A 14,111-nucleotide genomic window follows, 5' to 3' on the forward strand; every position below is an offset into this window, starting at 1 on the left:
CAAAGCTATGGAAGCTTTTCCTTCCTGCACAAGGCGGGATAGATTTATAGCTGCTGTACGTTTATGCTGATGATTAATTTGTGCTACTCTAACCATACTCGATTATAGTACTACACATTTCATCATCAGTACTTGTTGTACAGCCACTAGAAGATACCGAACACATTGGCTTAGAATCACCTATAGCAAACCCCGAAATGGGTATTAGGGCGATTGGCATATTTTAGTCCTGCCAGCCATTCAGTCCACGGCATGGCACGGCACGTGCTGGAACAATCCAGCACGCTAAATAACGCGTGTATGCGGAAGCAAATTCCCGCAAAAGTGTCGGCTCATGGTTCGAGAACTCTGGTCTGGAACAGCTCAGATATCAATTTGAGAGGCAACGAACATCTGGAACATTTGAGTAGTACAAATCTGCACATACTTAATGCTGGAAACCGCCAAAGATTTGCGCGATATGACAGAGAAGTGCATAAATAAATTGAATCTCCAATCGGCTTAGATAAGAACGTGGATAAAACAAACTCACTCATAATGGCAGCATACCAACAGGCATGCCCGCTTCGAATTATGCGTGCTTCTAGAGGAACACCTTGGTAGAATACCAAACTTGTTGTTTATGTAGAAGAGTTTGGAACCGCACACGCAGAGACGGCTCGTAACGCACACAGAAATGCCCTTCGATCCACTGCGTGAAGTGGTTGGAAAAGCCTCTGCACAAATGTCTCGCGTCTCAGCGAGATAAGTAGATTGAATAAGTTACTTTCGAAATGGAAAAACTTTGATGTCAGTTCGATTAGAATTGCTAATGATGAATACTCGTCTGACGAAGATGTAGTAGGTACCTACTAAACATTTTTTGATACACACACTTTCCAGGCTGACGTAGCCACCACTGACAACTGCCCCTGAATTCTTTTTAGGTAGTTTTGATTTTCGGGCATTTGCTCGTAGATTTGTGACAATCGGTCAAATGGGCGATTGAAAGTTTTACTATAAGTCCCCGGGAGAAGATGAAATCATTCCAGTTCATTTTCAAAGAGGATAACCAATCAAGCTTAGGAGTTTTTTTTCTTGATATTGAAAGTGCTTTTGACAACGTGTCTTTCGAATCAATTTTGGGAGCAGCACGAGATCATCGAGTACCTTCATATATCACGAACTGGATACACGCAATGCTTAGTAAGCGACATCTGTGCTAATCGTTAAGACAAGTAGAGATAAGGAAACTGCGGGTCTGCGGATGTCCTCAAGGTGGTGTGCTGTCAATTGGATCTACAGTGGATCTGCACACAACAATTGTTAGATCAAAACTAGCATAACGGTGCCTTGTAAGTTGGTAGAAAAGAGAAGATCATGGCATTCCAATCAAAATTAAAGCTTATTCAGAGGATGGTCTATATAGGTCTGACTATAGAACCAATATGTGATTCAGTAACTCTTTTTTGTGCATACCGTCTTAAGTTTACTGGTCTCTGGAACAGCCTTTTCATTCTACAACAAGCTCTGGAAAAACACGATTTGTGGTGTTAACTGCCATACAAAAAAAACTTAACTGATTTATTTAAAACTTTGCATACACATACTATATAGAAAATACCTGACCCTTACGTTGAGTTTTCAAGATAATTTTTCAATTAACTATCGGTACCCAATCAGATTAATTGTAATAACTTCTGTTCTACTGATAATATTTATAACATTTAGTGCTCATGAAAGATATTAGTCCCAGTTATTAGCTTTACTTGTCGTTGTAATCATATGTTGTAGAAACCAAAAGTTATAGTCGGAATTCTGAGCAGGAATCAATTATTGAAGGGGATAATGGGAGAAGAGCAATATTGTGTCCACCGGAAACTCAGAGCAGGATATTCATTAGATCTTTACACCGGATTTCATTAAAGATCTTGAATAAATGATAAACTTTGCAGAATTTTATCTTGAGAACGATTCCACCAGACTTCTAGGAAGCTTCTCTAGAATCCTGCATTAAAATTCGGAGAAAAAAACCCTAGAAATACGGATAAGCGCTCAATCGAAATTTTGAAAAAGTATCCATTTGAATGCTACGAAAACTTCGATTAGAACCCTGGAAAGTATCCGGGCCTTGTGTACAAAGTTGTATACAATGGGTATTCACGTATGCGAAATTGTGTGCGATGGTGATTTGTAAAGTATTTTCATTCGAATGTTTACACAGGTTTTCTGAGAAAATTTGTTCTAGCTTATATGTCTGTTCTCTGTGGCTCAAGGATAATCGAATTCCCAGATAATCGTGTCCAACGTGTATAAAACCGTTTTATGTGATAAATGCGAACATTTGTTGAAACTTGATGTTTTTATGCCAGTTTGGAACATGAAACTTTCTTAACCTCACGGTATTAGAGCATGTCACGGTATATCACTGTTTTGCATCGAATTTCGCTCATTTTCATTCACCAAGGGGCAACTTAAAAACTAGCGTGATATTTTCGATACCAATAACGGTTTTGTGTTAGCAGTTGTATTGTTCGATAGTTACAGGATGTGAATGATCGATTTCCAGTAACATTAAATGGAAACCACTAATTGGACATAATTTCTTTTACATTACAGACAATTACCGGTGCAATGAGCACACTAACACCTCCTATTCCATTAGAGAAACCAGAAAACCAAGCAAGAGTAGATTATATACAAGATTATGCGTCAGGTAAACTTGAACGTAATATTTTATATAATTCATATAATTAAACGAATTCACTTTCTCAACAGGTCCCGACTTCAATTATCCACCGGAGTTCTACGAAAATACCGAAGACTTGTGGAAAGATCGTGGCGTGCAGCAAACCTACGAGCGATCGAATGAATACCAATTAATTGATTGTGCTAAATAGTAAGTGATCTGCCGGTTGACGACGTAGATTTAATAGTAGGCATGCGATTATGACTTACCGTACCAAGATCCTGTGCCAGTTGACGAAAGTTAGTACACTGAATAATCTCTATTTTCCAATTTTTAGCTTTCTGGATCGTGTTAGTGAAATCAAACAGCCTAATTATACTCCAACCGAGCAGGATATACTGAGATGTCGTGTCTTGACGTCGGGTATATTCGAAACTAGGTTTCAAGTTGATAAGGTTAATTTTCAGTAAGTTTTCTATCAATGTTTGAATCTAGAAACCGCATAAACAATTGTTTAAATTTCTCAGCATGTTCGACGTCGGTGGTCAGCGGGACGAGCGACGTAAATGGATCCAGTGTTTTAACGATGTCACTGCAATTATTTTCGTGACGGCGTGTTCTAGTTATAATATGGTCCTGCGAGAGGATCCCACACAGAATCGGCTGAGAGAATCGCTGGAACTGTTCAAAAGTATTTGGAATAATCGGTAAGACATAGATTCGGAAAACTGTGCATCATGAAACTTATCGATGAATTGACCACTTTTCAGATGGTTACGGACAATATCTGTAATATTGTTTCTAAACAAACAAGACTTGTTAGCGGAGAAAATCAAAGCTGGCAAGAGCAAACTTTCCGACTATTTTAGTGAGTTCAATCGTTACCAGACGCCGGGTAAGTTACGCTTGCAATAATTATTCAGGTTAGTTTAAATTTAATATAACTATACCTTCTATTTATTCACACAGCTGACGCCGTTTGCGAAATGGGAGAGGAACCTGAAGTGATTAGGGCGAAATATTTCATAAGAGATGAATTTTTGGTAACTATTGCCTTTCCAATAGTGCAAAAGTACATAAAATAACATACACCTCTCCAATTTGTAGCGTATATCGACAGCCAGTGGTGATGGCAAACACTATTGCTATCCGCACTTTACCTGTGCGGTAGACACCGAAAACATCAAAAGAGTTTTCAACGATTGTCGAGACATCATTCAGAGAATGCATCTGCGACAATACGAGCTGTTATAGGTGAGTTGGAACACATTTTTAGTTATTTATTTTATACTTTTGCTTATTTGACGCGGTTTCATGTATTAACTTAACTGAGTTATGGATCTTGTATATAGAAAACTATTAATTGCTGCGCGTGGAGATCCCTCTTCGCCGCTGCAAAATATTTGACGTGTCACCTAGCGCAGCAAGGAGGTCTCTCTTTACTGACAAAGCAATGCTATCCTTTGCTGTATCACGAAGTCGTCTCCTGTTTACTTGATTAGCGGCTGTTTGTTGACTGCCTCGCAGGGCACAAAGACTCCACAGGTCTTCTTCAACCAGGTCGATTCACCTTGCTCTCTGTGCGCCTCTCCTTCTTTTATCTGTCGGATTAATTTCGAAAACAATTTTAACGGGTTGTAGCACTGAGAACTGACATACAAGTAAAGTTTTCAACTTATGTAAGAAATAAAACTGGCGCTTTGAAATGACAACAGCAAGTAGCAGCTTGCCACTGGCTGGCGCTTCGATCGGCCAGCAATCGCTATACGGGACTTGTGTGCGAACTTGGATACAATGGTGACTCACGCATGCAAATCCGTATGCGATGGTGATTTTCAACGTACTTTTATTTAAATATTTACACAGGTTTTTCGGGAAAGTTTGTTCTAGCTTATATGTCTGTTCTCTGTGGTTGTAGTTCACTATTTTGACGGCATGTCCAGTCCACTGCAGCCACCCAATTTACGCTGTACGAACGATGGATGCAACTGTTGAAATTCGTGGTTCATACGCCATCTCCACATTTTGTCTTCCACTGCACTCCACCGTATATCGTTTACAACACCTTCTGTTAAAAAATACTGGCCCTCCACCAGCATAGTCCTTGTCCAGGTTTCGTGGTCGCAGAGGACAATCAGTCTAATGAGCGTTTTGTAGACCTACCCTTTCTTGACCAACTTTTTTCTATTGTATAAGGGTTACATCAGGTCGGGATACATAACGGTGGAATCCGTTAAGTTTGAAACCTAACGGTGTTCGTGTAGTGAGGATGCAAGTGACGAAACTTATTCCTTCATACCTGAGCTTTCAATGCAAAATAGGAGGCGTAATCAAGTATCAAATCACGCTGTGCACATATGAAGGACAGACCCTTACGTGCCAGTTCTGCAACAAGAAGACACGCTACAGGAAACCATGTACAACAACCCCTAAAGAAACAACGTCAAGTGCAAGCAAACTCAACACACAGCCCTCATCAGCATCTACTAAATAACGAACAACCGGAGTTGCAGCTCTGACACCAACGAATGCTGGACCAACAGAACCTACGAACAGCGTGTCCGATCATTGTGATCGCCTACTACTTCCCAATCAACTGCCAGCACCAACGACAAAAACACGGATACACGATCGTGATCCGTAGGTCCCACAAACAACTCAAACCAGGTAATCGTGAAAACCCATACAACATCAATAGCGAGGATTGCATGGACGAAATTGATAAATCGAGAGAAAGCGGAATAAGTGATTCCCAAACAACAGCTGGCGATGCAGCTAATGGATATCCAACATGAAAGACGCGAAGTAACAAATCGCGTACACAGGATGCGATTGGATATGCAATAAAATTGGATTTATTTATTTTTATTTGCACATTGTAAATATTAAAAGATCCGCAGCTCAGCAGTGTCAATTAAACGAAATAAAAAACCTAATCCACGATTCGCATGGCTTTACGCCTGGACGCTGAACAGTGACCTACCGTGTCTAGCATCCTACGTGGAATGTCGCGCTCCAATTTGTATTATTTACACCTACCTATCCGCCGGTTTTAATATAACAATCGATAAGATGAAGAAATCTGGAATCAACAGTAGGTTTGGTAGCTGTTTCGATCCAAGCTCTCAGATCGAGAGGTAATAGTTGTCATTGGAGATTGCCAGGTATAGCGCTTGGAAGCTACTTGTGACCGTTGATGTTTCTGCTTTACTGCACTGACGTGTATTTAGTGCTGAAAACTCTTCGCCAGTCGTGCACAGACGATCTTAAAATATTGCATCTCATCCGCTCTATTGGGCCATTAAATGAAGAATAAAATTCTCCTTTAATGTCACAAACCGATGGAGCTATTTTTTTTTTCTAAATATGACAATATAACCTAAATAAGTTAAACCTTTAAAACTTCAAAATAATTTTTAATTAATTTTCTAAAAAAATGTAAGCACGTCGTCGTTTGACACTATCGATCTTGACAATCGAACCTTGACAATGAATTTAGTCACATGGGTTAGCATTTTTGGCAGTTATCCCAGCCAAAGGGTAGTTCAATGGAAAGTGTGGTCAAAATAATTCAATTTTATAAAAAAAAAACCGTTTTAATCCACCTATAGGTGCAATTGTGCCTTTCTCATTTCTCCAAACTATGATTTAATAACTGGTTCGTACAATATAACATTATGGAAATGTCTTTCATTCTTATTACACTTGGTAAGTATATATAAGAGCACCTTTTTGCATTCATCGAGGTATCGGTTTGAATCGGAGTTTTCTATGTGATCGCACTCCACAACCCGTAACTCCGGAGCTGGAAGTCGGATGGAGATGGAATTTAATATCAGTTTCCGGGGACGCAACACCTTTCATTTGAGACTAAGTTGATCAAATCGTTCTAGCCATTTTCGAAAAACCAATATAACCGTTATTCTGAATTTGGATGCTTCCGGATCCGTCGATGGTGGCCAGTGTGGCCAAAGAGACTTTGAATGACTGTTGGTGACCTAGATCTACAAATTCAACAGTTGTGTTTATATTTTGGAAAAAAATCACCTCACCAATTAATCGCAGAATTCGTTAGAATCGGGATTTGCTGCGTGATCGTACGTATCACCCTGTAATTCAGGAACCAGAACTCGGATCCACACAAAATTCAACAGCAGCTGATGGACCTTTCATTTAAAATCAAGTTTGTCAAAATCGGTTCAGAAAATTCCGAGAAACCGATGTGGACAAATCAACAAATTTTGTTTTGTAACCATACTCTTCAACTCGTAATCCGGAACAAGATGTCGGTTGAAAATGAAATTCAATAGCAACCTATGGGAATATTATACCTTTCATTTGAATCTTAGTTTGTAAAAATCGGTTCAGCCATCTCCAAGAAACCGATGTGGACATTTTGTTAACAAATCCGCACATACACACATACATACATACATACATACATACATATATACATACATACATACATACATACATACATACATACATACATACACATATACATACACACATACATACACACAGATATTTTGCGATCTCGGCGAACTGAGTCGAATGTTATATGAGACTCGGCCCTCCGGGCCTCGGTTAGAAAATCGGTTTTTGAAGCAAACCTTTCTATATGAGAAAGGCAAAAGAATAATATTTAATTAGCTTAATAAGCATGAGTTCAATGTTATCTTCATGTGATTATAATTTGGAAAGGTTGGTGGAATGGGTTTGAACGTGTAGGGAATGGGGGGTTAGTAGAGTGGGAGTGGAGGATGCGTCAGAAATCCTTCATCTTATTTCGGTATACGGGATGGATGAAGGAAATGTGGGCGTGAGGGTGGTCCAAGGGGAGGGAAGTGATGAAGGAGGTAGGTGTAAGGGCAAGACACGTGGGGGGAGGGGCGGCGACGCAATACTCAACTGCATATTTTGCCATCCATTTGAGACTTGGTTTGAGAAAATCGATTCAGTCATCACCGAAGAACCGATGTGACTTTAATTGTGGAATATGCCCGGAATTCCGGACTTCCGGAATCGTCGGCAGTGGACAATATATTCAAAGAATGTTTGATTGGCAATCAGTGATCTAGATCTGCGATTAGAAGTTATTTGGTGACCATTTCAATAGTTTTTAGCCTCTGAGGTATTACGATTGTACCGATTTATATGGGAAATTCCAGTGTATCCTTACTAACACCGCTGTAACTCCGGAAGCAAGAGTCAGAACCGAATGAAATTCAGCAGCAGTCAATGGCATTACTGTATCTTTCATTTGAAATCAAGTTTGTAAAAATCGGTAGAGAATTCGTTGGGGAATGGGTGTGATATTAGCTTAGGAACTTGGCGAGTTCCCCGGGGGCGTCATGAACCGTCATAGGTGGCCAATGTGGTCAAAGCTGCTTTAATTGATCATTAGTGATCCAGACCCGCAAACTAGAGTAATGTTACATCAATTTTAATATGTTTTACATCATTTGAACATCATGGTGGTACCAGTTTATATGGGAATTTGCTGTGTGACCGCACTCTTCAACCCGTAACTCCGGAACCGGAAATCGGATCAACTAAAAATTCAATAGCAGCTTATGGGAGCGTTATACCTTTCAGATGAAACTAAGTTTGCGAAAATCGGTTCAGCCATCTCTGAGAAAATTATGTGAGTTTAAATGACACACACACACATACACACACACATACACACACACATACATACACACACACAGACATTTGCCGATCTCGACGAACTGAATCGAATGGTGTATGACACTCGGCCCTCCGGGCCTCGGTTAAAAAGTCGATTTTTACAGTGATTGCATAGCCTTTCTTTATATGAGAAAGGCAAAAAGGTGCGAAATCGGCAAAGTCCCAAAAAGTCGATTTTTATAAAAAAAATGTTTTTCGAGATAACATAAAATCTCGACGTTTCATGCATTTTAAAGATGTTTGGCATCAAAAATACGAATTCGATTTCTGAAATTTCATGGGGTCCCGCCTTTGAAAAAAAATATGAGTTCAGGCTTATATGGGAATTTCATGTGTGACCGGACCGTTCAGTCTATATTTCCGGAACCATACAAGCGATCCGTGCGAAATTTTATAAACATCTGTGGGGATAATATAGCTATCATTTGGGACTAAGTTTGTGAAAATCGACCCAACCATTTCCGAGAAACTGATATGAGTTTGCTAGTTATGAAAGATGGCCGCTTTTCCCGGGCACTTCCGGAACCGTCTATGGTGGTTAATGTAGTCAACGAAAGTTTGGTTGGCCGTCGGTGACCTAGAACAGCAAATTTAAGTTGTTTGAGAGACATTTTAGCGAAATTTTTACCTTTTTTGCTTTCATCGGAGTATCGGTTTGAATCACAATTTGCTATGTGATCGCACGCCACAACCTGCAACTCCGGAACCGGAAGTCGGATCGGGATGAAATTAAATAGCCATTTACGGGGACGCAATACCTTTCATTTGAGGCCAAGTTCTCATTTACGAATCGGTCTAGCCATCTCCGAGAAACCGATGTGACTGTTATTCTGAATTTAGATACTTCCGCCGGGGCTTCCGGAACCGAGGATGGTGGCCAATGTGGCCAAATAGACTTTGAATGGATGTTAGTGACCTAATACTACAAATCGAAGCAGTTGTGGTCATATTTTGGAAAATTTTTCACCTTTATACATTCATTGCAGAATTTATTAAAATCGACATTTTCTGCGTGTTCGTACTTATCACCCTGTAATTCCGGAACCGGAAGTCGGATCCATTAGAAATTCAATAGCAGCCTATGGGAACGTTGCACCTTTCATTTGGGACTAAGTTTGTAAAAATCGGTTCATCCATCTCTGAGAAAAGTGAGTGAGATTGTGTTCGCGTACACACACACAGACGCACATACACACACACATACATACACACACAGACATTTGCCGAACTCGACGAACTGAATCGAATGGTATATGTCACTCGGCCCTCCGGGCCTCCGTTAAAATGTCGGTTTTCAGAGCAATTGCAATACCTTTCTATTGAGAAAGGCAAAAAGGTGCAAAATCGGCAAAGTCCCAAAAAGTCGATTTCCAAAAAAAAAAAAATCGTGATAATATAAAATCTCGACGTTTCATGCATTTTAAAGATGTTTGGCATCAAAAATACGAATTCGATTTCTGAAATTTCCCCCCTTTGAAAAAAATTTTGAGTTCCGGCTTATATGGGAATTTCATGTGTGACCGGACCGTTCAGTCTATATTTCCGGAACCATACAAGCGGTCCGTGCGAAATGTTACAGACATCTGTGGGGATAATATAGCTATCATTTGGGACTAAGTTTGTGAAAATCGGCCCAACCATTTCCGAGAAACTGATATGAGTTTGCTAGTTATGAAAGATGGCCGCTTTTCCCGGGCACTTCCGGAACCGTCTATGGTGGTCAATGTAGTCAACGAAAGTTTGTTTGGCCGTCGGTGACCTAGAACTGCAAAGTTAAGTTATTTGAGAGACATTTTAGCGAAATTTTTACCTTTTTTGCTTCCATCGGGGTATCGGTTTGAATCACAATTTGCTATGTGATCGCACGCCACAACCCGTAACTCCGGAACCGGAAGTCGGTTGGGGATGAAATTTAATAGCCATTTACGGGGACGCAATACCTTTCATTTGAGGTCAAGTTTAGTCGAATCGGTCTAGCCATCTCCGAGAAACCGATGTGACTGTTACTCTGAATTTGGATACTTCCGCCGGGGCTTCCGGAACCGATGATGGTGGCCAATGTGACCAAAGAGACTTTGAATGGCTGTTAATGACCTAGTACTACAAATCGAAGCAGTTGTGGTCACATTTTGGAAAAATTTTCACCATTATACATTCATTGCAGAATTTCTTAAAATCGACGTTTTCTGCGTGATCGTACTCATCACCCTGTAATTCCGGAACCGGAAGTCGGATCCATTAGAAATTCAATAGCAGCCTATGGGAACGTTGCACCTTTCATTTGGGACTAAGTTTGTAAAAATCGGTTCATCCATCTCTGAGAAAAGTGAGTGAGATTGTGTTCGCGTACACACACACAGACGCACATACACACACACATACATACACACACATACATACACACACACAGACATTTGCCGAACTCGACGAACTGAATCGAATGGTATATGTCACTCGGCCCTCCGGGCCTCCGTTAAAAAGTCGGTTTTCAGAGCAATTGCAATACCTTTCTATTGAGAAAGGCAAAAATATGAGTTCAGGCTTATATGGGAATTTCATGTGTGACCGGACCGTTCAGTCTATATTTCCGGAACCATACAAGCGATCCGTGCGAAATTTTATAGACCTCTGTGGGGATAATATAGCTATCATTTGGGACTAAGTTTGTGAAAATCGACCCAACCATTTCCGAGAAACTGATATGAGTTTGCTAGTTATGAAAGATGGCCGCTTTTCCCGGGCACTTCCGGAACCGTCTATGGTGGTTAATGTAGTCAACGAAAGTTTGGTTGGCCGTCGGTGACCTAGAACAGCAAATTTAAGTTGTTTGAGAGACATTTTAGCGAAATTTTTACCTTTTTTGCTTTCATCGGAGTATCGGTTTGAATCACAATTTGCTATGTGATCGCACGCCACAACCTGCAACTCCGGAACCGGAAGTCGGATCGGGATGAAATTAAATAGCCATTTACGGGGACGCAATACCTTTCATTTGAGGCCAAGTTTAGTCGAATCGGTCTAGCCATCTCCGAGAAACCGATGTGACTGTTATTCTGAATTTAGATACTTCCGCCGGGGCTTCCGGAACCGAGGATGGTGGCCAATGTGGCCAAATAGACTTTGAATGGATGTTAGTGACCTAATACTACAAATCGAAGCAGTTGTGGTCATATTTTGGAAAATTTTTCACCTTTATACATTCATTGCAGAATTTATTAAAATCGACATTTTCTGCGTGTTCGTACTTATCACCCTGTAATTCCGGAACCGGAAGTCGGATCCATTAGAAATTCAATAGCAGCCTATGGGAACGTTGCACCTTTCATTTGGGACTAAGTTTGTAAAAATCGGTTCATCCATCTCTGAGAAAAGTGAGTGAGATTGTGTTCGCGTACACACACACAGACGCACATACACACACACATACATACACACACACATACATACACACACACAGACATTTGCCGAACTCGACGAACTGAATCGAATGGTATATGTCACTCGGCCCTCCGGGCCTCCGTTAAAAAGTCGGTTTTCAGAGCAATTGCAATACCTTTCTATTGAGAAAGGCAAAAAGGTGCAAAATCGGCAAAGTCCCAAAAAGTCGATTCTTATAAAAAAAAATTTTTTCGAGATAACATAAAATCTCGACGTTTCATGCATTTTAAAGATGTTTGGCATCAAAAATACGAATTCGATTTCTGAAATTTCATGAGGTCCCCCCTTTGAAAAAAAAAATTTGAGTTCCGGCTTATATGGGAATTTCATATGTGACCGGACGGTTTAGTCTATATTTCCGGAACCATATAAGCGATCCGTACGAAATTTTATAGACATCTATGGGGATATTATAGCTATCATTTGGGACTAAGTTTGTGAAAATCGGCCCAACCATTTCCGGGAATCTGATGTGAGTTCGTAAATTTTGAAAGATGGCCGCTTTTCCCGGGCACTTCCGGAACCGTTTATGGTGGTCAATGTAGTCAACGAAAGTTTGGTTGGCCGTCGGTGACCTAGAACAGCAAATTTAAGTTGTTTGAGAGACATTTTAGCGAAATTTTTACCTTTTTTGCTTTCATCGGAGTATCGGTTTGAATCACAATTTGCTATGTGATCGCACGCCACAACCTGTAACTCCGGAACCGGAAGTCGTATCGGGATGAAATTAAATAGCCATTTACGGGGACGCAATACCTTTCATTTGAGGCCAAGTTTAGTCGAATCGGTCTAGCCATCTCCGAGAAACCGATGTGACTGTTATTCTGAATTTAGATACTTCCGCCGGGGCTTCCGGAACCGAGGATGGTGGCCAATGTGGCCAAATAGACTTTGAATGGATGTTAGTGACCTAATACTACAAATCGAAGCAGTTGTGGTCGTATTTTGGAAAAATTTTCACCTTTATACATTCATTGCAGAATTTATTAAAATCGACATTTTCTGCGTGTTCGTACTTATCACCCTGTAAATCCGGAACCGGAAGTCGGATCCATTAGAAATTCAATAGCAGCCTATGGGAACGTTGCACCTTTCATTTGAGACTAAGTTTGTCAAAATCGGTTCAGCCATCTCTGAGAAAAATGAGTGACATTTTTGGTCACATACACACACACATACACACACACATACATACATACACACATACATACACACACAGACATTTGCCGAACTCGACGAACTGAATCGAATGGTATATGTCACTCGGCCCTCCGGGCCTCCGTTAAAAAGTCGGTTTTCAGAGCAATTGCAATACCTTTCTATTGAGAAAGGCAAAAAGGTGCGAAATCGGCAAAGTCCCAAAAAGTCGATTTTTATAAAAAAAATGTTTTTCGAGATAACATAAAATCTCGACGTTTCATGCATTTTAAAGATGTTTGGCATCAAAAATACGAATTCGATTTCTGAAATTTCATGGGGTCCCCCCTTTGAAAAAAAATATGAGTTCAGGCTTATATGGGAATTTCATGTGTGACCGGACCGTTCAGTCTATATTTCCGGAACCATACAAGCGATCCGTGCGAAATTTTATAGACATCTGTGGGGATAATATAGCTATCATTTGGGACTAAGTTTGTGAAAATCGACCCAACCATTTCCGAGAAACTGATATGAGTTTGCTAGTTATGAAAGATGGCCGCTTTTCCCGGGCACTTCCGGAACCGTCTATGGTGGTTAATGTAGTCAACGAAAGTTTGGTTGGCCGTCGGTGACCTAGAACAGCAAATTTAAGTTGTTTGAGAGACATTTTAGCGAAATTTTTACCTTTTTTGCTTTCATCGGAGTATCGGTTTGAATCACAATTTGCTATGTGATCGCACGCCACAACCTGCTCCGGAACCGGAAGTCGGATCGGGATGAAATTAAATAGCCATTTACGGGGACGCAATACCTTTCATTTGAGGCCAAGTTTAGTCGAATCGGTCTAGCCATCTCCGAGAAACCGATGTGACTGTTATTCTGAATTTAGATACTTCCGCCGGGGCTTCCGGAACCGAGGATGGTGGCCAATGTGGCCAAATAGACTTTGAATGGATGTTAGTGACCTAATACTACAAATCGAAGCAGTTGTAGTCATATTTTGGAAAATTTTTCACCTTTATACATTCATTGCAGAATTTATTAAAATCGACATTTTCTGCGTGTTCGTACTTATCACCCTGTAATTCCGGAACCGGAAGTCGGATCCATTAGAAATTCAATAGCAGCCTATGGGAACGTTGCACCTTTCATTTGGGACTAAGTTTGTAAA

At 40.4% G+C, this 14,111-nt stretch overlaps 1 protein-coding gene across 7 annotated transcripts in view; it reads left to right on the top strand.

Annotated features, from left to right (window-relative positions):
* Positions 1-14,111, top strand: part of LOC131693026 (guanine nucleotide-binding protein G(s) subunit alpha) — a 57,869-nt gene that overhangs the window by 31,810 nt on the left and 11,948 nt on the right. For all 7 annotated transcript variants that reach the window (XM_058980487.1, XM_058980492.1, XM_058980493.1 and 4 more), the window contains exons 4-10: positions 2,599-2,695; positions 2,758-2,878; positions 3,006-3,134; positions 3,196-3,375; positions 3,439-3,563; positions 3,638-3,711; positions 3,776-3,922. In XM_058980487.1, the coding sequence (XP_058836470.1) occupies positions 2,599-2,695; positions 2,758-2,878; positions 3,006-3,134; positions 3,196-3,375; positions 3,439-3,563; positions 3,638-3,711; positions 3,776-3,922 (873 nt within the window). The remainder of the gene's footprint in view (positions 1-2,598; positions 2,696-2,757; positions 2,879-3,005; positions 3,135-3,195; positions 3,376-3,438; positions 3,564-3,637; positions 3,712-3,775; positions 3,923-14,111) is intronic.

This window comes from Topomyia yanbarensis, chromosome 3 (assembly GCF_030247195.1).
Source record: "Topomyia yanbarensis strain Yona2022 chromosome 3, ASM3024719v1, whole genome shotgun sequence".
NCBI lineage: Eukaryota > Metazoa > Arthropoda > Insecta > Diptera > Culicidae > Topomyia > Topomyia yanbarensis.